General features: G+C 39.5%; 1 protein-coding gene and 1 long non-coding RNA gene across 2 annotated transcripts in view; one reads left to right on the forward strand and one right to left on the reverse strand.

The window, feature by feature from the left end:
- TNC (tenascin C) overlaps positions 1-26,393 on the forward strand; it is a 114,666-nt gene that overhangs the window by 66,992 nt on the left and 21,281 nt on the right. The window contains 8 exon segments of the mRNA XM_078150181.1: positions 1,387-1,659; positions 2,156-2,413; positions 3,102-3,374; positions 4,102-4,374; positions 6,086-6,358; positions 10,110-10,382; positions 18,509-18,781; positions 20,011-20,283. Coding sequence (XP_078006307.1) covers positions 1,387-1,659; positions 2,156-2,413; positions 3,102-3,374; positions 4,102-4,374; positions 6,086-6,358; positions 10,110-10,382; positions 18,509-18,781; positions 20,011-20,283 — 2,169 coding nt within the window.
- LOC144455922 (uncharacterized) overlaps positions 9,421-26,393 on the reverse strand; it is a 37,487-nt gene continuing 20,514 nt past the window's right edge. The window contains exon 2 of the long non-coding RNA XR_013484778.1: positions 9,421-10,488. This is a non-coding gene — a long non-coding RNA (uncharacterized LOC144455922). The remainder of the gene's footprint in view (positions 10,489-26,393) is intronic.

Here is a 26,393-nt window from a genome sequence, read left to right on the forward strand (position 1 = left end):
GGCATAGTTCTTATAAATTTGTCTGAAACTCAGATGCTCTTAAAAATCCTCAGACAAGGGGACAGCATGAGATAGAAACATTGTGGATGATAGGAAAGGAAAGAAAGGGATTCAAAAACCTGATGGCTTCAAAATATAGAAGAAAATATAATAGACTGAATTCCTGGCAAAATAGGAAAGACCTTGTGCTTGAGCTGAGAAAAAGACATTTGCCAAAACATGAAAAGTCCAGAGCTTTTGCTGTTTTAGATTAATAATGCTTTAACTTTTAAAGGATTTATTCATTTCTTGATGAAGCCACTAAGAGTCAAAGTGGTTAGAGAATTGGACTTGGAATTAGGAAGACCTGAGTTCAAATTCATCCTCAGCCACTTACTAATTGTGCAACTGTGGATATATCACTTAATCTCTTTCAGCTGGTTTCCTTGTCTCCAAAAGGTGATTAATAACAACACCTACCTCACAGGGGTATAAGGAAGTTCAAATGAGATAACATATATAAGGGCATGCAAATTTTAAAGTGTTATATAAATGCTAGCTATTAAATCTGACTTTGGACACCTACTCCATCTGTGCGATCCTGGGCAAGTCACTTAACCTCCCCTTATCTCAGTACAACAGTACCTCCTTGCCAGGGTTGTTGTGAGGATCAAATTAAATAATAATTGTAAAGCACCTAGCACAGTGCCTGACATATACTAAGCATTATGTAGATGTCAGGTATTATTATTATTAGTAGTAGTAGTAGTAGTAGTAGTAGTAGTAGTAGTAGTAGTAGTATTGTTGTTATTATTATTATTATTATTATTATTATTATCCTTGTAGTAATAGATTGCAACCCTCCTATGCCATAGTAGAGATCTCTATAAATCACCATGGCCTCAAAAATATCCTTGATAAGTTAGTAGCTAAGCTCCTGGGAATCAGCCTTTCTCAAGACTGGTCCTTGAAGAATAGATATGCCTCTGTGAGCCAGGAAGCTAAAGCCTTCTAGCTTGAGAAGACTTGGCCAAGCTTATACTCCTTTGGCATTGGCTTTGAAAACCCAGAGTCACTTGCATATCAATGAGCCACTGTGTCTTTAGGGTAACTATGCCTAGAAAATATTCTAAATTTTCAATACTCATATAAAGATATCATGACCATTAACAAAATCCCAACCCAAAATCTTCAGTTTCATCTAAATATTTTTTCCCCTTTCAAGGCATAGAGAAACAAAAATATCACACGCATAGGCAGAAAAGTTAGGTTTGATTGATCCATTCACTCATTCAGATGAAATGGTTTCCATATGGGAAAGTACCCATAGTATCCTGTTTTCTGATTTCTCTACTTCAAGATGCCTTTGTTAATTGTTTAACTGCTTGACTTTCTGTCCTTCTTCAGAGGAGGCACCAGATTTCGGAAACCTTGCCGTGACAGATGTTAGCTGGGATGCCTTCAAACTCAACTGGATGGCAGCAGATGGAGCTTATGATAATTTTGTCATTCAGGTGCAGGAGGCTAACAAGTTGGAAGAGGTTCAGAATCTCACAGTGTCTGGCAGCCTGAGAGCTGTGAATATCACAGGCCTCCAAGCTGCCACCCCCTATAGAATCATCATCTATGGGGTGATTCAGGCCTACAGAACAAGTCCCCTTACTACTGAAACCTCTACAGGTACTTTTTTACTTATCAACCCAACCTATTTAGTCCTTCTCTTTTTTGACAAGTGTATCTCTGGCAACTTCCATCTAAGAACTATCTGAAGTTCTATCGAAGAACTCAGGTTGATCAGATGGGACCAACATTGAAAATGTGGCTTCTTCACCAATCCCCCATCCTTTAAGGATATATAACATTTACCACTCAGTAATTTACTGTCTTCTTTGTAGAGGGAGTTATAGTATTAAATTTACACATGTGATTGCAATAAGGAGTAGTTCCCTCCAGCTAGGAAACCAGTTGCTCATCTCAATCCTCACCCAACTTGTTACACTGCTAAACTCTTTTTAGGAAGCCATGATATGAAAGTTTATCACCAAAGGCAAACAAAATAATTGCAATGAATTGTGTTCCCCTGAACGTAATGTTAAAAACCTCCTTGAATGGATCAGATAATGTTCACTTTTGGTTTGCAATTTGAGTACTAAGCTAACTATCTATTTTTCTTCAGAAGAAACTCCCAAGCTGGCAGAGTTAACCGTGACAGAAGTTAGCTGGGATTCTCTCAGACTCAACTGGACCACCACTGATGGGGACTATGAGAACTTTGTCATTCAGGTGCAAGAGGCTAACCAGAATCTTACCATCCCAGGAGGACTGAGATCTGTGCATGTGACTGGGCTCACACCTGCCACCCTTTATAGAATCACCATCCATGGGGTGATTCGGGGCTTTAGCACACACCCTCTTTCTATTCAAGCCACCACAGGTATCCGGGACTCACTCACTAATCCACTTAACATTCTTTGCTTTTATTTTTAAAGGACAACCCCTGATTTGGGATTATGTGGACCCGAAGTTCTCTGAATTGTGCTCCACATCTTTGAGTTATGCCCAAAATTGAGTGACCTTCAGTGAATTATCTCTACTTTCTCTCCCCTTTCTAATGTTCCCTTATTTGGAGAATTTAGGATAGTCAGAATTACCAGTAACTTACTATAAAATTACATATGTTCCTCCTCCTCTTCAAAAATGGGGCAGCTTTCTGCCCCAAGGCATGACTCAAGATCAGTCTCAAAGGGGAGGGGCTCAGGCTACACAAAGAGTTTAAGACAATTTCTAATTTAAGGAAAAAGCCTTCAGGGGGTTCTAAGAGCAGGGAGGTGAGATAGAAGCAACGAAAACACAAAAGTCTGCACTATTTATCTACCCAGAATGGGAGTTGTAAGCAAATCATAAAAGTCTTTCAGTTCCAATTGCTGGTAAGAAAGCAGGATCTTTTAATGCCAGCACTTACAGAGTGCTTAAATCTTGCTGATGATTGTATGTTGAGGATCAGCAGGAAAAAAGCAGACTTGTTCAGTCTTAGAAAAAACCAGCATCCTATCTCACCTGAATTCTTGGGCTTGTGTGGATTTGCCATTTCATTAACTCAATAATTCTCTATCCTTCTTCAGAAGAGGTTCCAGAGCTGGGGAACCTCACAGTGACCAAGGTTAGCTGGGATTCCCTCAGACTCAACTGGACTGCGGCTGATGGGGCCTATGAGATCTTTGTTATTAAGGTGCAGGAGGCTAACAATTTGGAGGAAGCCCAGAATCTCACGGTATCTGGCAGACTTCAGTCTGTTGATGTTCTTGGCCTCCAAGCTGAAACCCCTTACACTATTACCTTATGTGGCGTGAGCAGGAACTACACCACTGAACCCCTTTCCGCTGAAGCCACCACAGGTACCTGTTCTCAGAATTGCCCATTCCAATCATATAGTCACAAATCAGTCTATAACTAGGACAGATGGGGGAGATGTCCAAAGTTTTAGGGTCTTCCTCAGGTTCCACTTTGAAACAAGACCATAGTCAAACTTTGGGATGGAACTTTCTCTTCTCCATAATCATCAGATAATCAAGAGCTCCACCTGTTCTCTTTCCATCCCATGGCTTTTTCTTGTATTGGTGTTTTCTTCTCAGTTTCCTACCATCACCTTTGGGAAACCTATTTATCTTCCTAAAGAGAAGCCAAAGCTCTCTCCCAATTGTACTATAACTATTTTACTTTTGCTGAGAGAAAAATCTCTGTTTTCCACTGAAAACATAAAGTATTATCTATTACCTAAAGTCAGCTGCTTATTTGGGGTCACAGGACCAGCATTAGAAGAGAAGTTGAGGTCAAATGGATCCTGTGACCCTTTAAATCGCACCCAATCATTAGTTTTTTTGTTCTGTTTTAAATTCCATGTTGTATTTATATCCCAGCATTTCATAACAGCAGATACAACTTAACATTTAAATACTGACACTGTTGCTTTCACGTTCATGATATCATTTCCCTTTAAGAGTGCTTTCAAAACAGAAACATGGAGTACATGCAGAAAAAAATGGTCCCTAGTAGACCATGCCCTAGTTGCTTTCAATGACTTTTCAAATTTGAGTAACTAACTAGCTCTCTGTCCTTATTTAGAGGAGGCACCTAAGCTCAGAAGCTTAACAGTTTCAGAAATTACCTGGGATGCCTTCACGCTCAATTGGACCACGGCAAATGGGCCCTACGAAAACATTGTCATTTGGGTGCAAGAAGTTAATCACCCTGAAGAAATGCACAATCTCACTGTGGCTAGTGTACTGAACTCTCTGGAAGTGACAGGGCTCAAGCCAGCTACCCCTTACAAAATCACCATCACTGGTGTGATGGGAGGTTATCGCACTGAGCCCCTTTCTGTTGAAGCCTCCACAGGTACTTCCTTTTAAATTCCCCAGACTTGGGTTATACCTCCTTAAAGAGGTAGATTTGTCTCTCTTTCAAGAAAGGAATAAACCTAAAATGGTTTAGAGGTTTCCTTTGGCCTTGAAACAAAGCATTCTCTAGGTGGTGCATGTCTATGAACAATCTCTTAAACCTCTCTAGGGCAACTCGGTGGCAGGCCTGGAGTTAGGAAGAGCAAGTTCAAATCCGGCCTCAGATACTCACTAGCTTTCTGACCCTGGGCAAGTCACTTAACCTCTGCTTGCCTCAGTTTCCTCATCTGTAAAATGGTGATAATAATAGTACCTGCCTCCCAGGGTTGTGGTAAGGATCAAATGAGATTATAATTGTAAAGTGCTTAGCACACAGTAAGCACAGTGTAAATGTTAGCGATTGCTAGTATTATTATTATTATTATTATTTCTAAATAAGCAGTAGAAACCAGATCAAAATGCCTTAAGTTGCTAAAGAATATCTTGAGATGGGATTCCTCAGCAAAATCCCAAACGCTATCAGAAGTCATGTGAAGAAAGGGCTGAAGGAAATCAGTGAGCATGATTGGATCAAGGCCACCTCTGCCTAACTGTCCCTTCCATTTCAAGTTGAAGGGGGGAAAAAAGGCATATGAGACAAATCCTAACTTTGTCAAGTTTTGTGCAAATTGGTTTTATAAATTCAGATGTTGTAAATTAATAGATGCCAATGTCAGAAGCAAGACATGCTCTCTCAAATAAAGGACTAGACCTTGTCCTTTCACTGAAAAGTCCCACATAAGAACACAAATTAGAATGACTCATTGTTTTGCCTTTTCCCAATCTGGGCTACTGTATATCTAATTTCAAAGCCTTAGGGGGCAGCGAGGTGGCACAGTGGATAGAGCACTGGCCCTCAAGTCAGGAGGACCTGAGTTCAAATTCGGCTTCAGACCAAACACTTGACATTTACTAGCTGTGTGACCCTGGGCAAGTCACTTAACCCCGATTGCCTAAAAAAAAAAAAGAAGAGGCCCTATAGGGAGACGTACTATAAGTTAGAGAGGTACCAGATTTAATCATATCAACAAAATAAATTAACTGAAAGCTGGACCTCCATCTGTCAGACTGTGGGACTTGTCATGAAGCATGGAAACCATACTATTTGAGGACAGGTTGAAAGAATTGGAGATGTTTAGTCTAGAGGAGACTTGTGGGAGAACTAATCACTTAAAATACTTGAAGGGTTATTACAAAGAAGTAAAAGTTACATGGAGACAATTTTTTCCTTGATACATTAAAAAAAAAAAATCCCAACCAATACAGCTCCCTAACAATGGAAGGAAGTTATGTCTTTTAAGGGCAGCTAGGTGGCGCAGTGGATAGAGCACCAGCCCTGGAGTCAAGAGGACCTGAGTTGAAATTCGACCTCAGACACTTGACACTTACTAGCTGTGTGACCATGGGCAAGTCACTTAACCCTATTGCCTAGCCCAAAAACAAAACAAAACAAAAACAATGGAATGAAGTTGCCTCAGGAAATAGTGGGTTCTCCATTTCTTGAGGTCTTCAAGCAGCAGATACATGACTATTGAGGGGATCTGGTATTGTAAAATGCATTCCTATTTAGGTATGGGTCTGACTCAATAACCTCTGAAGTCCTTTCCAGTTCAGAGATTCTGGATTTCTATAACATGTGGCTGACTAAATGATTCTCTGTCCTTCTTCAGAGGAGCTCCCTAAACTGGGAGAGTTAACTGTGACAAATGTTAGCTGGGATGCCCTCAAACTCAACTGGACCACAGCAGAGGAAGCCTATGACAGCTTTGTCATTCAGGTGCAGGAGGCTAACAAGTTGGAAGAGGTTCAGAATCTCACAGTGTCTGGCAGCCTGAGAGCTGTGAATATCACAGGCCTCCAAGCTGCCACCCCCTATAGAGTCACCATCTATGGGGTGATTCAGACCTACAGAACAAGCTCCCTTTCTGCTGAAGCTTCCACAGGTACCTTTTTTCTCAATAAACTATTTTACTTTTTTAGAGATCTGGCTTCCTTTTAGGTGAGAAGGGTCAAGCAAATTTCTCTCCCCTTCCAGCTGCATATATAAACTCAATCAATTCTCCCCTTTGGCTAAGATCTGGCAAGCTCTTAGATCTGAGTGGGAGTGAGGCATTGCACGTGTCCTGGGACAGTTATAATTGCAAGGAGGCTGTAAGAAAGGGGGCATGATGCTTTCTGACTCCTAGATACTCACTCTGCATTTAAGCTCAAAATCAAGGATAAACATGATTAAGCCAAGACCACTTTAGGTGGATGGCCTCTTGTCATGGAAGCATCTCAGAGTACAGACTAGTCCACAAATCTTCATTTCCTATCCAGAGATCAAGAATCTTTACCATGCTACCACTGGTGAGTTTAGGTGAGACACAGATCATTTAACTTTAGAGATCCTTCTGTAAATCGAAAATGCAATTTTAATATCTCAGCAGCCTTCAGGGATATGGGTGCCATGATTCTCAAATTTAAAAAATGTTTCATTAATATATACCAAGTTTAATACAGAACTGATTAACCCCAAGGGCACATCTTCTATACTAAGCCATCCACAGCAACTAATAGTTACTAGAATATCAGACTGGCAAATAGTTAGAATACAATTATGACTCAAGTCTGTACCAGAGTGAAATGTCATTAATTGGCATAAATGCTTCTATCAGCATTAGCAAGACAGCCTGTACAAGTTCATGCGTATCAAACAATCGATAGTTCTATGTGCCAGTTAGCTTCTCTCTCTGGAAGGGTACTAGGCCTTGGGGGTTTTAGTCACCAGTGCCAGGCCCCTGAGGAGACTTAGTAGCTTACTCTGGGCCTGTTTCAGGGGACCCAGGGCTCCCTGGGTGGCCTAATCAAATGAAATAGTGATTTCTATTCAGCCTTGCTCCTCATCCTCTTTATACCAATGGAGTGGTTTGAAACTCATTAGGGAAGTTTTGTGTGATTTTCTTTCCCATTTACTCTGATCATCATGCTTATTGCAACTAATTTCTGAAAGCAAGCCTATACACCCATCGTTGCCTGATTAACTCAGATGAAAACCTAGTCAGGCTCTTTGGCTTGTACCATTTGGCTTCCACCTACCCTGGGAAACCATGGTATGCTGACAACATCTGGAAGAGGAGCAGCTCCAGTCAGGTGATTACAGCTAGCTGGATGCTATTTCAGGTCCACAAGGGTGCCATCCCCAGATACACTACTTCTCTCAAAAAGCTTTTATTGAGGAAACACTCCGTATGCCAAACAGCTCTCCCCAGATGTATGCTTTAAATCCTGCTAGCTACAATCTATTTCTTTCCTGCAGTCCATGAAGTCACAGGTCACAACAGAGGAATACAGGGCTACTTCAGGTCCGTTCCTTCAGTAGACCCTTTAGTTTTGCTTTCGTTTTCCAATAAATTTTAGTGTTTCCACTCCTAATGAGCTGTAGCAACAGAGGAAAAACTATAACCAACCTGATCTGTGCCTCACCAAAACTACTGCGAATTTCTTGGTGATCCTTACCCCACTGTGTTATCACTTAGGAGACATTCCCCTGTGATAAGACTCTCCTTTTCCTGCACAGAAGAAACTTGGTGGAAACATTATTAAGGGCGCGGTTTACCCCATTAGCTGAAAGGAATGGTCTAGATTGAGCTTAAACTAACTTGGCTTGCAACTGGATACTTTTTTTTTAGTAATAACTCTTAGGAAAGATAGGAAAAAAAGATACTTTAAAGTCACATGGGAAGAAAAAAGGGGCCGAATTTTATCTCTTGGCTAAGAGAAGTTTAGGCTGTTTTGTCTATATGACTGATGGAAACAGGAGAACATACACTGACAAGATTATTGATTCCATTTGAACCATGACCATCTGAAGATAGTATCTTTAGAAGGGCACTGGTGTCAGAGTCTCTAAGATGGTATCTTTTTCAAACAAAGGAAGCCTTGGAATGAGGCCTGGGGCAAGATAGTCTTGGTTGAAGCTTAGAAGTTTGGTTGCAACTTACATTTTTCAAAAGATAGCTGAAATCCATCTCATGGAGAGACTGATGGAGAACTGAAAAAATGTGGGACTTGAGAATCTGCTCCTCTCACTCTGAAGTCTTAGTGTGTTCTCCACTTCCCAGAAGTCCATGCAGCAAGACCTAATATTGCATACAGCATAGAATGCTGCTGTATCTGTCTTTCATGTACCCTGCTTTTCCCTCTTCCAACTTTCTCATTTTTCTCAGGGATAATTTTTTTTCCTGGATTATAAACTATTCAGACCCTCTATTTTACCTGTAGCTATTTTTATTAAGCTTGCTATCAGGACCCAAATAGCTCTAAGATGAAATGGCTCTAACTGAAAATCTTTTCCCCCTTTTTCCTTCCCTCTTTAGCAAAGAAACAAGAAACTAGGGACTTAAAGGTTTCCAGCATTACTCCTGATAGCTTTGACCATTCTTGGACAGCAAACAGATGGGGCTTTTGAGACATTTACCATTGAAATTGTTGCTTATGATAGGTTGTTGGAGCCTCTGGAATACATTCTCTGGCACTTTCAGGATTGCCTATATCTCAGGGCTTTTCTCCAACGCTGACTTTATTGTCCACCTCTTTGGGGTAGCACCTGGTGTGCATATTCAAGTCATAAGTGTGGCATCTGCAACAGCTATATGCACCTACCTCTCCTTCTAACAATTCTCTCTTCCCATTCTAATTTACAGGATTTTGTATTTATGTGGCTAGGCTCAGCCACCCTCTATCTACCTCATTGTGCCCCTGAATCTAATAGATAGTGAGTAGTTAAGTTTTAATCCCTGATTAGGTCCAGATGAATCATAATTGAGATGCAAATGTCACATAGACTATTACATTTTTTTTCTCCTAACAGCAGTAAAGTAAAGTTCTGCAGAATCTCCCTCCCAGGGAAAAGCACATGATGGGACACACTGGAAAATGTACAGCCTTAAAGTTACCATGATCTGGGTATTGATGTTTCAGTGTGGTGGTCATAAAGTAGAATTTTCCCAATGAACACAAAGGGTGTTAGCTAATATTTTAATCTTTAAATGAAACTAAAGCTCTCATCCACACATGGGGACACATGGTATGGTAGAAAGATTGCTGGACTTAAAGTCACAAGACCTGGGTTCAAATTTTGATCCTAACACCATGAGAACAGCTAAGTGACCTTTGACAAGTCACTGAACTTCCCTGAGAATCTTTTCCTTAATTGTAAAACATGGAAGCCATTTCTATTGCCTTCGTATCCCAGTGCTTTTAACTCCAAAGGCCTTACAACAACTCATGCAATTTAAGTAAGTCTGTGTACACTGGCATTTTGCTACCAGGGATTCAAAGGCATATAACATTTCTCATCCAATGGATTGGCCCAGGAGCTCTTCAAGTAACACCCTTCTCACCAGCATTCTTGAACACAGTGAGAACGGATGGAAAACAACAGCATTCTGTGGGTGCTCCTCTACTCCTAATAAATGGTTAATAGCATTTTATTCTGAAAGAAAAATATTCTCCAAAAACTCATAAAAACAAGAATTATCTATTATGCATATTTGTTGTTCAACATAAAATTTTTCAGCAAAGGTTGATTTTCTCCTGAGGGGGAAAAATGCCCAGAGTTTTATGGATTTAGTCTTTGTGTTTAGAACGTAGATCTCATGGTGGTGCTTTAATTCATATATTTGTTCTATTTTTTTTCTCCCCTTTCTATAGTAGCCGAACCTCTTCTTAGTCATCTCACTGTCTCAGACATTACCTCGGGCAGTGTATCCCTCTCGTGGAAAGCTCAGGAGGCAGCCTTTGATAACTTTGTTTTAGAAGTTAGGAATTCTGATCTTCCTCTGGACTCTGTGGTCTACACAGTGCCTGGGGCCTTGAGAAGCTCTGTAATCAACGACCTTAGAGCTTCCACTAATTACACTGTCCAACTTCATGGGCTGATTGGCGGGCAGAATGGTCAGACCCTGATGGCCCAGGCAACCACAGGTATTTCACTTTACTGGATGCTCTCTTGTTTTTCTTCACTGTCTGTTGACCTTCTCTCTGATACAGATCTAAAAAATATCCATAACCCACTCATCCCATTCTGCTTCTGAAAAGTAAGAGAAAAAAAATATGAAGGTCTGTCAGACTTGGTCAATCAAATGGTACTTGGAAAGCAGATAAGCTAAAATCCCAAGAATAGGCTTTAAATGCCCCAGGAATTAAGGAAATCCACTGGCAACCTCTGTTTCCTAACTATGTACACACATCTGGTGAGGTTCTTTGCATTTGGGAACAATTAACCTGACTTGCCCCAGTTGAATTTCTTAAACATCCTTGCATCTGATTTTGAATATTCTTCATAATCCTTCCAATACAATCCACACTCATCTGCCTGTGGTCTTTCTAATCATGGTAATGTGTTGCGAATCTCATACACAAAGAAGATGTGTGCATGTCATTATGATTTCTCAGCTGGAATAATACCATTTCTCTACCAGGCCTTTGGACCAGAGACTGGGATTTCACATGGCATGCTAAAAAACATACACAGCAAAACCACCAACTGCATGGACTGAGCCAGTTAGGCTAATGTTGTGACCAAGACTTCTCTTTGCCTGGCCTTTGTTTATTTAACTATCCAGTAGGGTATCTGTTTTGACTAGAGGGTCTGCTCCTTTTCTAGCAAGCACGGCCTTGTATCCATCAGTAACTTTCTTAAGATCTCAGATCCTTTCTTCTACCAGTTTTCATTTCCAAGAAGGTAGTCATGCATGTAGCATCCTCTCACACCTCATCCATCCTATCAAGTCAGTCTTTCCTGGATGTAAGTAGCATGCAAAGGAATGTGTTTTGGGGAGTTGAGCGTGTGGGAGTGTACAGTGTATGGAAGATGATTCTTTCCCTGCATGGATACTGACTTCCCTTCCCCCTGAAATCCTTTCTCTGAATCTTTGCACCTCTGAGTACTTTCCAACTCTATTCCTTCAATACGAGCACATACAAGACATCTTGGGGGCAGAGATGCAAGACTGGCCCTACATTGTGAAAATGTTGGCACTGTCAGCCTCCATTTGGCAATATGGGGATGGTTACAACATGAATTCTTAATTGAGGCACTCTAAGGAAATGCAAAGAAAGAGAAAGTAGACGTGATTTTAAGTATCTTATTTTGGGTGTGATACGGTACTAATTCCTCCGTGCTGTTTCTAGAGATTACGACAGTGTTGAGTTATGAAAATGAAGGAACTTTTTGGAACCTCATGTAATTGTTTGTGGCTGTTTCAGGTATTTGAATAATATTCTTTGATGGCCAGAGATTTTATTTTCCCAAAAGATAATTCCATGACTGGGTTATAGATTTATGCTATTAAATGGTCCTGTAAAACTTGATAACTTTGTGCTGGAGTAGGGAAAATAGAGTCCTCACTCACTCCACTGCCTGAAATTAAAATAGTCTTCTTGCCATCCACTTGGAAGAATAATTCCACCGTCCTAACCTTATGCTTTCTTTCCTCCCCCATGCCCTGACCAACACTACCTCCTCTGTCACCTCAATCATCTAGTGCCATTTTATTCATTGCTTCTCTCCAGAGCACAGTCTAAATGAAATTCATTCAGTGTTGGCATTTTCCAGACTGTTATATAAACGAACATCCAGGAGGCGAGGGCCTACATAGTCCCTAATGGGAAATAACTCAGCAACTCCCCCATGATATAATAGGATATTCAGAAAGTCTGCACACTATGTGCTGATGAAGGAAGGAAAACCTAGCAACAGAGAAATGAATCATCCATAGATCCAGTTGTTCCAAGGAATCAGACAGCTCTGTAGTTGGTGAGTCTTAGGGCTTAAATTTAAATGCCATTTTTACCAATAGCTATACAAAAGCATTACAGTGACATTCATATCTTAAAATTCTCATTTTCCTACTACCCTTGATGAGTGTGGTTTAATAGAAAAACACTGAATCTGTGATCAGAGAAGCAGAGCTCAAATCTTGGCTCTGATAGTAATTACCTGGGTGACCTTAGACAAGTCACTTCCTTTTTCTGGGCTTTGGTTTCCTCATTTGTAAAATGAGGGAGTTGAACTATATGACCTTTAAGGTTTCTTCTAGGTCTAAAACTATGACATGAATTTTTGGGGTTTTTTCCCTCCTTTTAATCAAAGTTTTCCTAACATTAGTTTATGTAACTTTTCTTTATGAGATATTGTTTTGTGTATAACATAAACAAATTAATTATTCAACAAATGATGAAATACTCAATACAAGTATGTGTGTGTGTGTATATATATATATACATATATGTATATATAGAAGGCAGTGAAAGAAAATAGAATTCTCTTTAGTTATTGCTGAACATGAACATGGACATGGCCTTTAGCTTACCAAAAAAAAAAAAAGACTTGAAAGGCATGAACTAACAGAGTCCTTATTTTATGGCTTCAAAGCTCTGTGATTTCTTCAGTTAGGATATTCCCTTCACCAATGCATATCATCTTAATGGAGGGACTTCAGAGGCTGTGGTGGCCAAAAGCTATGTTATCCCGTTACCAGCCTGATGATGAGCATCTCTCAGCTTAAGCAGGCAGGTGCTTGCATGAAAGATATAGAATCTGTAGCTGGGCCCTAGGTGAAGTTTTTCAGGCCTAGTAGGAACTGCTAGCCCTTGCAGTCTGCTGGCCTAACCTGGATCATGTCCATGCTACCATGAGGCATCAGAGTAGCACGTTTATAGAGGAATATTATGCACTATAAAAGTATAGTATAAAAGTATAAAGGAATACTGTTCAATAGGAGCAGTTAGATGGCACAGTAGATAGAGTGTTAGGCTTGAAGCCAGGAAGACTGATCTTCCTGAGTTCAAATCTGGCCTCAGACACTTACTAGCTATGTCACCCTGGGCAAGTCAACCCTATTTGCCTGAGTTTCCTCATCTGTAAAATGAGCTAGAGAAGGAAATAGCAAATCACTCCAGTATCTTTGCCAAGAAATCCCCAAATGGGGTCATGAAGAGTAGGACACAACTCAAACAATTAAACAACAATAACAACAACAACTATGCAATGTATAAATATTTCCAAATGTTAATTTAAGTATACTTGTATATTTATGTTGCTATGTAGATAATACATGTACAGATATTTAAATATTTCCATATAGTTATATATGTATTATTCATACATATATATGTAGCTAATCCATTTCCATCATGTTTGATGAAGTAGAACATGTCTTTTTCTACGCAGACAGGCAAATTATATCATAGGCACCAATGTAAAAACTTGTCACCGGTTGGAAAACATGATACTCTTCAGCATTTCATAAACAATACACTTCTGCTTTGTAGTTATAGATATAGCCTCGAGATGTCTTCTACACTGACACAGACTGGTTGTGTTGTGACAATGCTTACCATTCCGCTATCCCTTCCCAAGTAATATTCTTTTTTCTGCCTTTGTTCCTTTTTCCATCAGAACCAGAGCTACAGGTGGGCCAGCTAATTCTTAACAATGTTACCCCTGACAGCTTCAACATGTCATGGACCACAAGTGATGGGCTCTTTGCAAAGTTTGTCATCAATGTTAGCGATTCTCACTCTCTGTATGAACCCCAGCAGCACACAGTCTCAGGAGACATGCAGCACGCTCACATCACTGGCTTGGTAGATAATACAGGCTATGACATTAGCATTAGGGGAATGACATGGGCTGGTGACCAGACCAAGCCACTCACTGCCTTTGTGACAACAGGTGCTAGTTTCAAAGTCTTTAATATCATGGAATTTCCATCTGTAATTCCAACTTATAGAAAATAGAGTGCCATTATATTCATTCCAAGAAGAAATTCAACATGATTCACAGTACGTTCAATATCTAGAACCTATTTAGGCTTATTTAGCCTGATTCTTCCCTTATGGGTGCTTAAGGAATAAATTTCTCTCTTCAAAGTAAATTGTGGAAGAATACCTCTTGGGGCATTCCATTAGGATACTAAATTTCCCAGTTTGACTTGTGGATGGCTTGCAACATTCTGGCAACAGGATGGTACAATCAATATAAATATATTTAAATATTTACAAAAAAAAATGTAATGGTGAACCCTAAGAGCAGAAAGGACTTCAATTCATAACTCTGCCTAGAGTGTGTTCAAGCTAAATTATTCCAGAAAGATAGTGGTTTCCCTTTTTCTTACCAACAGGACAACTATCTCCCTCTAAAGTTGACACCTAGAAGAGATAATTTAGGGTCAGAATTAAGGGATACATGAGTCAACCCGGATCTTATTAACATGTCCTTATCCACTCCCTACAAATTAAGTCTCTGAATTTTTTTTAAAGGGGAGATGGGCTAGTTCACCATTCTGGGGATGAGATGATATTCAATTTCTAGAGTAGACATACCTAGAGAGCAATAGAAATCTCACATATATTAATATGGGGTGGAGGGGCAGGGCAGAGGCAGAACAAAGTCATCATCTGATTCACACATACTGAACCAAATTCCCTCCCAGTGTCTGTTTTAAATTATGCATCTGTGGAAGCTCCATTAAGTCTTTTAATGTCTGAGGAAAATTTAGGTTCATTATTTAAATTTAAAGGGCCTTCCAGGCACAGTTGTGCAAAATGGAACTATTTGGTAATGATTTTCCCACAATTGTAAAGAACACTTTTCTAAAAGCATAATCTAAAAAAAGCCTTTTTTTTTTTGCTATTTATCTGATATGTATATTCGTTGTTCAGATAATGCTCTAAACTCAGAAAATGGTAATTTCTTCGGAAAACAACGTATACATAAGATGAGTAATGAACAAAACTCCTGGGGTTGGGGGTAGGGTGGAGGGTGATTATTAATGAACAAAGATCTATCAAAAAGACCTTCCCTTTACATGTTGCTTCATGCAAACCTCCCAGGGAGAATGAAGGGAAAAAAAATAAGGTAAAGAAAGCCCTCAGTTTGTACATCCAAGACCAAATTACCAGATTGTCCACTCAGTGTTAAAAAGGAAAGCACTTAAGACCTTAAAAAAATATCCTAAAAATGGACAGGCAGAGAGAAAAATCACTATCAAGCCAACAATGAAAAATAATACTAAATGATAGTATGGGGCAAAGATGACCCCTCCCAAAGAAGGCAACATTCCATTCATGAAGGGGAAGGGGTTGACTTATGTCTTCCAGGAAAAGTTTTGTTTACAAACTGCATGAGTTTCATCTTAGCCTTTATCAGAAACATTACTTTTTTAAAAAAAAATCTCTTTATACAAAATATCTCAAAATAAACAACCAGTGTTTCAAAATAAACATAGGAAATCCAATTCCAGGAAAAAAAAAAAGGAGGGTGGGAGTGGGAATTGGGATACACTTCTTCACAAAGTGAAAGAATATGTTTATTTTAACTCTTTTTCTTTAAGTCAAAGCCTGTAGGACTAAGCCTTAAGCATTAATAATTATTTCTTGGAGTGTTTCTAGTCAACTGTGCATGCAGAATGCTCCAAATTGAGCATGACCAAGGATGTCTTAGGGCAGCAGTTCCAAGACCCTTTTAGGGGGTCCATGAAATAAAACTATTTTCATAATAATGTTAAATGATATTTACATAATAAACACGCACTTTGGGGTGCTCAGTAATTTTTTAGAGTGCAAAGGGGTTCTAAGACCCCAAAATTGGAGAACTTTAGTAACACTGCCTTAATGATCACTTTGGCCAAACCATTCCCTTTGGCCTGCCCTTCCCCAGCCATCATCACTAAAAACCACCAGTCCTCACTTTTTCTGGCTGAAAGAGCGAGGGCAAAAAGAATAGAGTTCACAGTGGAGTAACTCAGCTTATGTCTCAGGGTCTTTTAAATCGAGGGTGTGAGTGAGTTTCAGTAGCAAATATATTGTATTCTGTAGTAAACATATTGTAATCAGCACACAATCTTAAAGCTGATGAATGACAGAAAGTGTGGTTATTCATAGTAAAAGCCAACATATTACTCTCAGAAGTTTGGCTGAGGGTACCTGAGAGCCAGGGCCACCTCTTGACCACTCATCATCTTTGCATTAGGTAGATGTAGGGAATCTGTCTATTTCTGATCAGAGATAAGGAGTGCTGACAGAGCTCCTAAGAAACAGCTATGAATGAGAGAGAGGAGAATTCAGTCTTATGATTGATCAAGAGCAATCACCACTGTTGTCCAGCCAATTTCCTTAAAATGCAGCTGGAGCAGGGTTGCTTCTGAGGAGTGATAGCAATATTTTAGCAGACTCTTGGCTCCCTGACAAAAGCAAAATGCCACCACAATCTGGAGGAATGACAATGTTATTAAAAAGATTGTTATTATAAAGCACTATATACCAGCTGCTCTCTCTGCAATAGGCTTAGTTCTTCTCTGTATCTAAGTCTGATACTTCAAGAGGCCCAGTAGTTCTTCCTAGGGTCTCATCTGTAGCCAAACCTCAAATATCCAGAGTGCAGTGTTCAATATAGAGGCCATGTGAATAGAAAGCAAGCTTCATGGTCAGGAGGAGCTGGATTCAGGTCCCTCCTCAGACACATGCTAATTCTGGATAAGTGAATAAGTCATTTAACTTTTCAGTGTTGCCCCCAGACAGCTCTAAGACTAGGGTAAAGCTACACTGGTAGAATTTCCCTATACCAAGGGAATCATAGGTCTAGAACCACCCTCAATAGTCCCTAAATCTTCCCACACACTGAAAAAAATAAAATAAAATCCACTTCAATTAACCAAGAGATTTTGCTAAGGTATATTTTTAGGATGAGTTAAAAAAAAATCCCATCCCTCTCCAAAATAAAGTCCCAAAATTCCTTAAGGGAAAAAAAAAAACACCTCCATAGGATACCATGGGATCAATATAGATACAGATTTAGCCCAGGCAGGCAGCATGGTACAGTAGGGAAATCATGCTGGCTTTAGAGTCAGAAAACCTGGATTCATATCTAAACTCTGTTACTTACCACCTTTGTGATGTTGGGCCATTCACTTCCTTTCTTGGACCACAAGTGTCCTCATTTCAAAAATAAGGCGATTGGACAAGATGGTCCTTTCTTGTTTTAAATTCTGTGATCATATGCTTTCTATCTCTACCATCTTGGACAATGAGAATTAACGTTCAGGATAACACCAAGGTCCAGAGACATGTTCCCTCCTTAAAGATTCAGCCATATTTCCCTAGACTTCACTTACCAAGGAAGGCAAGGAGACTCTTTGGAAAAAAATTTTCAATAACCAGGTTTTAGAGCAAAAAGAAAAAGAGTTTGGTTTGTTGTTGTTATTGTTGTTTTATTGACTTGCTTAAACTGAAAATACATAATTCAAGATACTTCATTCTTGAAACTCTTCTTGAATATACTGCGGAGGTTCTACCCCATGTCATTTTATTGTTCTCCCAAAGTGAGAGTATTCCCAAGTACCTTCACCCTTCAGTTAGTTTCTAAAGTAGAATCTCGAAGTTGTCAACATGGGAGGGAAAAGGATAGTAGACTAACTTTTGAAAAAGCAGTCTTTCTCTTAAAATTTTGTCATTCACTGGAGCAGCTAGGTGGCACAGTGAATAGAGCTCTGGCCTTGGAGTCAGGAGGACCTGAGTTCAAATCCAGCCTCAGACACTTAAAAGTTACTAGCTGGGTAATCTTGGGCAAGTCCTTAACCCTGATTGCCTCACCAAAAAAAAAAAATTGTCATTCATTATGAAGTATATACCAAGTATATAATACATGCTAACTATATACTATATGCAACTGTACTTACACAAATTTGGATATTACTAACTGATTTGCCCTCAAAAGGTATGCTTAGTCTATGAGATATTCCATCTTTAATTGAATCAATACTACTTTATTCCAGATGTGAAGGGGAAGAAAATACAAATTTGAAATGGGAAAGGAGAAAAGAAAATGCCCATAGAAACCAGATTTATTTTGGTCAATTGGATTCAAAACCAAAATTCTGGTGGGCGGGAGGAGATGGACTTAAATTTATCCTAAGCTAGTCTGTCAACACTTGACATCTATTGACCTTTTAAGATTTGCCATGCATTGTCCTTTGTGAAGATTTAAGGCTATTTTGGTGAAGTCTATGACACTAATCTGTACTGTTTTCAACCCTCCCTTCTTTCAGAGGCCCTGCCCCTACTGGAAAACTTAACCATTTCCGACATTAATCCCCATGGGTTCACAGTTTCCTGGATGGCATTGGAGAATGCCTTTGACAGCTTTCTAGTAATCGTGGTGGATTCTGGCAAGCTGCTGGACCCCCAGGAGTTCACACTTTCAGGAGCCCAGAGGAAACTGGAGCTTAAAGGCCTCATAACTGGCATTGGCTATGAGGTTATGCTCTTCGGCTTGGCCCAAGGGCACCAAACAAAGCCCTTGAGTGCTGTGGTTTTTACAGGTATTTCTATTCAAGCAAGCCATTCTCTTCCTCTGTTCAGTCTTCTCTTCCATCCCCATGTTTTCACTTGGGAGACATTTCATGCAGTCCATTTTGCCAAATCACCATGGCTTCTGCATTCCTGTCCTCATCACAGCTGTACATTTCATAGGTGGGACCAGTTCGTTCATATGTCTTTTGCATTCTCCCTTGTCTTCTATCCCTTCTTACGTTCCTGACACGACAAGGTCGAAATGTCACCATGTTGCTATCAAAATGCCTTAGAGGTTCTCAGCTGAGTGTCTGTTCCACCTTCTACTTATCCATCATCATCCTTCCTAGTGCCCAGATGCATTTCAGCCTTCTCAAAAGAAATATATCTGACTGGTATATTCCTAGAAACCTGTCAATAACATCTGCCATCTATAAAGTCTTAACTGATAGAATGTTGTCAAATGTAATTAGCTCTGGACACTGAAATATAAAATTCTTTCATTGAGAGAAGCTGACACTGGAGATATTCTTAAACACAGACTAAATCCATAATTTTGTGATGATTCAGAGGTCTTGCCTGAGAAATACAGCATTAATCATTATCACAGTTCAAATTTGCTTTTCCAGAGAGGAAATCTGTCCCTTTTAGGGCAAAGTCAAGGTGGGCCCTTTGGTCCAAAATTACAGTGCCTTACTAATACCAAGAAAAAACTCCGCACTGCTTCTTAAAGGACTATCTATCCCTCAGTTTTGATTCAAACAGTCTCTAGAACAAAGTGAAAAGAAAAAGGACTTCTAAAAACTACTTTGCTCTAGCAGAAAAAAAAAATAATAAGGAAAATGATCATGGGCAGCACTATGCAGTTCATTAGCATGGGTTTATTTGTGTTTTACCAGAAAGGTTTCACAAAGGAAGAACATCGGGCCACTGGAAAATAGAGAACAAACAAATAAATTACTTCCTTTTAACTTGTTTAATATTACATGGAAGAGAAAACGGTGTGTGTCCAGATGTGGCTTAATGTCATCAATTTTAGAAAACAATTCACACATGCATACAGGCACTTGTACTAACTCTAGCTCTGTTGGAACTTTTTTTCTGTCTGAACACATTTATTTTTTGGTAACTAGGAGATTTGTACTTCTCTGACCTGGGGCGTCACTGCATATTGACATCCTTACTGAACAGAAGAGCACAGTTGGTGGTTAAAATGACTTTCTCTCTCCTCCCTCTTCCACTCTTTTTCTGCCTCTAGAAGCAGAACCAGAAGTCGACAACCTTCTGGTTTCAGATGCTACCCCAGACGGTTTCCGTCTATCCTGGACAGCAGATGAAGGTGTCTTCGACAGTTTTGTTCTTAAAATTAGGGATGCTAAAAAGCAGGATGATCCACTGGAAATAATCGTACCAGCCCACGAGCGTACACGGGACATAACAGGTCTCAAAGAGGGAACAGTATATGACATTGAACTCTATGGATTAATCAGTGGACGGCGATCCCAGCCAACCAATGCCATTGCAACCACAGGTATCATGACTAATATGGAGAGATGGGAAGGAATTGTATTTATCTTGTGCTTCATTATTGCAAGGAGCGTCACTCTAATTTTTAAGTAATAATTTTTACTTTAAGGTGGTGGGAGAGGGATGGAGAAGGGACTACTTCCTTTCCTATGCATTGAAATCACGTGATGTTAAGTAAATAGAAAAATTACATGAGTATTTCCATAGATTACAATTTGTGAAGTGGTATAAATGAATGGGGAGGGGGGATGAGGAGAAGGGAATAAGCATCTACGTGGCACCTACTATGTGCCAGGCATACTAAGTGCTTTTGACAAATATTATCTCATTTGCTCCTCACAGCAACCCTGCAAGGTAAATACCATTATTATCCCCATTTAACAGTTGATGAAACAGAGGCCAACCTCTAGAGGTTAAGTGATTTGCTCAGTGTCAAACAGTAAGTATATGAGACCACATTTGAACTCCAGGCCTGATGCTCTATTCCACTGTGCCACCAAACTGCCTCTGTGGACAAAGGCACTGTTAAAGAATTAGTGTATTAGAGCAAAAAGAGTATTGAAAACAGGAGAAACGAGGGTTCAAATCTTACTGCCTATATTTATGAGTTACGTGTTTAAGCCCATTTAATTTCTCTAAGCCACAGTTTCTTCATCTGCAAAATGTGGATGATAATAGTATTTCTTCACAGGGTAGTTGTAAGGATCACATGTGATAATGTCTCTAAAACTCTCTATAAATATTAGCGTTATTGCCATCATGGAAAGATGTGGGAAGTTAAAGGGAATTATAAGAAATTGAAAGTATCTCTTAAAATGGGGCAGCTAGGAGGCACAGTGGATAGAGTCCTGGGCTTAAATCAGGAAAACTCATCTTTATGAGTTCAAATCCAGCCTCTTACTGGCTTAGCAGCTGTGTGACCCTGGGCAAATCACTTAACCCTATTTGCCTTAGTTTCCTCATCTATAAAATGAGCTAAAGAAGGAAATGGCAAACCATTCTGATATATTTGCCAAAAATACCCCAAAATAACCAATGGGGTCACTAGAGTCAGACACGACTGAAAGGTGACTGAACAAATCTTTAAAAACAGCCTTTCAGTAATGTTGCTGTTCAACATCTAGACCCTCTTGGGTCATCTTTACAGTGGACGTAAGAAAAGCAAGATAATACTTCTGCCCTTATTACCAAACCACCTCATTCTATCACCATTTTCCACAAACAATATTTAAAATTAATACTAATTTAAGGGGCCCATGGCACAGCACTAAATATTCCCTCATTGTAACAGCTAGGAAGACAGTATGATACAAGGAAAAAATACTACACTGTGAGAGGATGTTTGTATATTATTTCTACATATTACCTGTCTGACCCTGAGACAGTCATTCAGATTCTCTTCGCCTCAGTTTCCTCATCTGTAAAATGGGAACATATTATATAAAACCACAAATAATATACAAACATCCTCTCACAGAGGGTTATAAGTCTTAAATGAGCCAACAGATGACAAAGTACTTTTTACATGCATTAAATTTTAAAGTTTTAATAGGGAGGAGAGGTAGACAGTTTCATGTTATGAGTTCTGAATTCTGTGATAGCAGTCATTTTGTGAGTGAAATAGTATGTAAATGAGTCATCAATCTTGTTGTTATTGGTATGTTTATTTCAATACTTAGATAATGGAATAGAGGCATTCTGGCATGCATCGTTTCTTAATGGAACTCATCTTCACAATTTTAAAAATTTGCAAGTGGAAGCAACCTTAAAATTCAACTAAGTCTAATCCTTCCATTTTATAGAAGAAACAGAGGTGTAGGGAGATAAAATGATTCACCAGTCAGGACTCAAACCTAGCCCGTTGCCTTTCAGTCCAGCCATTTTTCAATCTCACCCCACCAATTCTTTTGAAAGGAAAAAACTACATTACAAAACTATAGAGTGATTCACTGAAGTACCTTAACTGACTCACAAGACATTTATGGTAAATAGCTGGGGGTTGTGGCTTTTTTTTTTCTACTCACCTCAGAGAGGTTTAGAAGAATGACATTTATTACAGCTGATTCTTTCTCATCTAATACTAAAATTGGTTCCTTCTAAGAGTCCCAGCTCAATAAAAACTCATGAGAGATATTGACCAAAGGGTGTTCTAATCTATGAATCATAGAACAAATCCAAAGGGAAATTTTTCAGAGGGACCTCCTTTGTCTAAGGATTAGACCTATACCTGAAAAGATTATAGTCTTTACTGATTATAAAATTAACAAGCTGTTGTTCCCTACTTGTGTGACCTTGGGCAAGTATTTTAGCCTTTCTGAGCCTCAGTTTCCTCATCATCAAATGAGCAAGTTGGATTAGGCAATAGTCCATCCTCTTTCTAAATCTACGATCTCTTCTGTTGAATTTAATTCAATAAACATATAGTAAGGGCCTACTATGTGCAAAGCACTGTACTAAGGACAGAAAGAAAATAATTTAAACAGCCCCTGCCCCCAGGATCTTATATTCTGCTGGGAATTTCCAGAAATCTCCCAAGAGTTCACTACAGAAAAGTCAGGTCCTATTTAGTGACCATACGCTTGTAAGAATGAATGAAATACAGAGCCCATGAACACTTTGGTGAAGACTCAGAAAAAAAAAAACTCTGTCGGAGAGGGGAAAAGGTACTAGATCTGGAGTCAGAAAACATGAATTCAAACCCTGGCTCTTATACTTATTGGATGGGTCATTGTGGGCACATCCCTCAACCTCATGTGAGTTTAATTTCACTGATCTGTAAAATGGGCACATTACTAATACTTACATGATGTGATTAAGTATGGAATGGGCTGCACAAAGAAAAATTCATGTTTAGCTAGTGCTCCAAGGTTATTCTGATGGTGTTTAGAGAATCATGAAAGACATTAGCTCCCTTACCCCCAAGACTGGGCCTTCCAGAGCTTTTTGGAAAAGTCCCATTTCCAGCCCTTGCTCCCCATTCCCACCCCTACCCTTCATAAAAAGGTACCAGATCAAAGGGAAGGCCGTGATTTTGACCCCAGTTTATAAACAAGACATTTTCTAGTTTACTTTTGATTGTTATATTTGTCTCCATTGTTTGTTTTCAAGAGAGAGACCTCACACTTCTAAAGAAAGAATAAGAATGAGATTAAAAAAAAAAAAGAAGGCAGAACCGAGTATTTAGAAAGATCAGTTTGATTTGTCTCTCTGGGGCCACAAATGTACATAGGTTTCACAGCCAGAGTACGTGTGTGTGCGTGTATTGGCAAGAAGAGGCAGTGAGGTAATGTCAGAAACAGTCTAAGGTAGAATTTCCACTTTCCCTCTTCCTCATCTTTATTTCTATTCTTTCTTGCTGTCTTCCACCTCATCTGTCTGTCTCTCTCTCTTTACATAGTCCATTTTAAAAAGTAGATTTTCACAAGATGTATTAACTAAGCTCTTTCCATCTTTGGAGCTCACTCTCTCTTTGTCCCTTTGAGGGATACCTTCCCTTCTTATCCTCCCCTAGTTCATTATATTTCCCCACAACAGAATTTTCTTTCCTTAGAACATGAAGTCTTGGGATGTTTGTCTGTCTTTTTTCAGGACCCAGGAAGGAGTCTACGTATTGGGGAGGCCAAAACAGAACCTTAGTTGAGTTCCCACTTTTGGGAGATGAGCTGGTAGCTCCCAAGAATCACCAAAGGTTCCAAATGGAGCAGTTGTCAAAACATACTTGTCTCATACCTGGTGCTTCTTTCTACTCAGTAAAATATAGGTAGCAGGCATCAGGAGAAGTAATTTTTCTTTCTCATTCTAAAAGCTCTGCCTCTCCAATACCCTGATATTTCCAACCAGCTTTAAATAAACAAACAAAAAACTTCTCCACAAATTCCAAGTGGCCATTTCTGTAAGACAAGTTGAGATGAATGGGAAATAGAGGACATTTTAGTAGACCCTGTGACATACAGCCTGGGGCAGGCAGTCACTAAGTCCAATGGCTGGTTTGCAGCAATCTACTTGCCAGATCAGCCCTTCTTTCCACATCAACTTGCAGTCTTTCATTTTCCCCTGGTAACTCTGAGCCAGACTCTCCCTGTTGTGCTTTAGTTTTGTTTTTCCCCAGAGAAGCATTAGTGACTGAGGCCACAAAGCAAATGACATTTATTCCAACTGCTGTGCAATCTTACTTCTGCAAAGAGAAAGAAAAGGACCAACTTTACCCTTTGATGGTTTTTAACAATGCAAGCTTTGTTAGAAAAGTATAACTGAGGAAGAATAATGCTAGAAGGAATCTTAGAACAAATAAGTTTAGACCATCAAACACTCAGAAATAGGGCTTCATTTTACAGATGAGGAAACTGAGGCACATGAGAATGACTTGAGCATGCAGAGTATCATTCCTAAAGGAGTTTGGGCTGGGGGGTGGAGGGCTCCTACCCTAAGCCATAGCCTCTTGAGAGATGCTGCAGTCACCTTCTAGTAATTCACGGAGTAGAAGGCAGTACTTACACATAGACTGATAACAGGGTGTTTTAAAAAGAACAATGAGCAAAGAGTCATAAAACCTGGTTTCTAGCCCCAGCCACATCACCCATTGGTGTGTGACCTTGGGGCAGGCAGTAGCTTCCCTTCTTTGGGCCTACCTTTTGTAACTTGTTAAATAAAGTGGCTGGGATAGATTTATCCACTCATTCATTCAACCAACATTTCTTAAGTGACTACTATACATAAAAAACCATGCTTAAAGTATAGGGGGTAGATATATGAAGTTTAAATAAGACAAACTCTACCCAGCTGGAGTTTGTAATCTAGTAGGAAGATAATATTTAAAAATACAGGTAAGTATAGGTCATAGTAGGCAGCTAAGTGGCTCAGTGGATAGGGTGATAGGGCCTGTAGTCAGAAAGATCTGAGCTCAAAGCTGGCCTCAGACACTCACTAGCTGTGTGACTCTGGGTAAATTGCTTAACCTTGTTTGCCTTAATCCACCAGGGAAGAAAATGGAAAACCATTCCAGTATCTTTGTCAAGAAAAACTCATGGAAAGCATTGGCATGCTATGGTCCCCTAGGACACAAAGAGTCAGACACAACTGGACAACAGCAATAGTTCATAATATTACATAACAAATGCTTTAGAGATTCAACCAGTTAGAGTAGATCTAGCTCTAGATAGACTAAACGATCTCTAAGCTTCCTTCAGACTCAGAGCCCATGATTCTAGAGAATCACTAATATGGTTTTATTGGAGGGATGCTAGGGAGTCTCCCCATCTAAAAATGTTCCTTGGGTTCATAGGCTTTAGAGCTATAAAGGACTTTGTAAATTACATAGTCTACCCTTCTCATTTTATAGAGAAGGAAAAGAAGGCCCAAATAAGGAAATGACTTACTCAAGGACACATGGCTAGTCAGTGGTAGATCCTGACACTGGTTCTCTTCCCTGTACAAATCTAAGCACTTTAGTATTCACCCTGATAAAACCAGCATTGCAAGGGGAACTATGAATTCATGGCTTATAATAAAAGGGCATCACCCAGTCCACCACCTCTACCAGCATCTACTAAATTAATCCTATTAAGTTTTGCTGACTTTTAGGAAGCAAATGTTATATAACATACCCTTGGGCAAGTCACTTCCTACCTCTAGGCTCCTTTGCCTTACATATAAAATGAGAGGTTGGATTGCATTTTTTCTGAGATTCCTTTCAGCTTTAAAATCCTACAATCTTACAAACTATCGATATTGGATAGCAACAGATTATGAAGTGAGAAAAACTAGTGTTTGTCCCCACTTTATCACACATTCCTCTCTCTAAGATCCCTCCCTTCTCTCTCCCAGGTCAAGTTCTGAGTGTGTTCATATCACCTCCTGGGTGCGCAGATCTTCTCATTGTACACAGACACATGCACACACACCTACATCACCAGCTGATGTTCCCATAAACTCTGAGACTTCCTCCTTTCCTTGGATGTATGGCATAAGGATAGAATTCATTCTTTCTGAATAAAAAGTGAAAATCAGATTGTAACTAAGGAACCACAACTTTGATAAAATCCTAATTCTATTTTCAGATCAAAAAAATTTGCATCTGCAGGACCCAGCATGGACAGAGAAGTCTCTATGGTTCAC

This window comes from Phascolarctos cinereus, unplaced genomic scaffold (assembly GCF_003287225.1).
Source record: "Phascolarctos cinereus isolate Bilbo 61053 unplaced genomic scaffold, phaCin_HiC Scaffold_2;HRSCAF=192, whole genome shotgun sequence".
Taxonomy (NCBI): Eukaryota; Metazoa; Chordata; class Mammalia; order Diprotodontia; family Phascolarctidae; genus Phascolarctos; species Phascolarctos cinereus.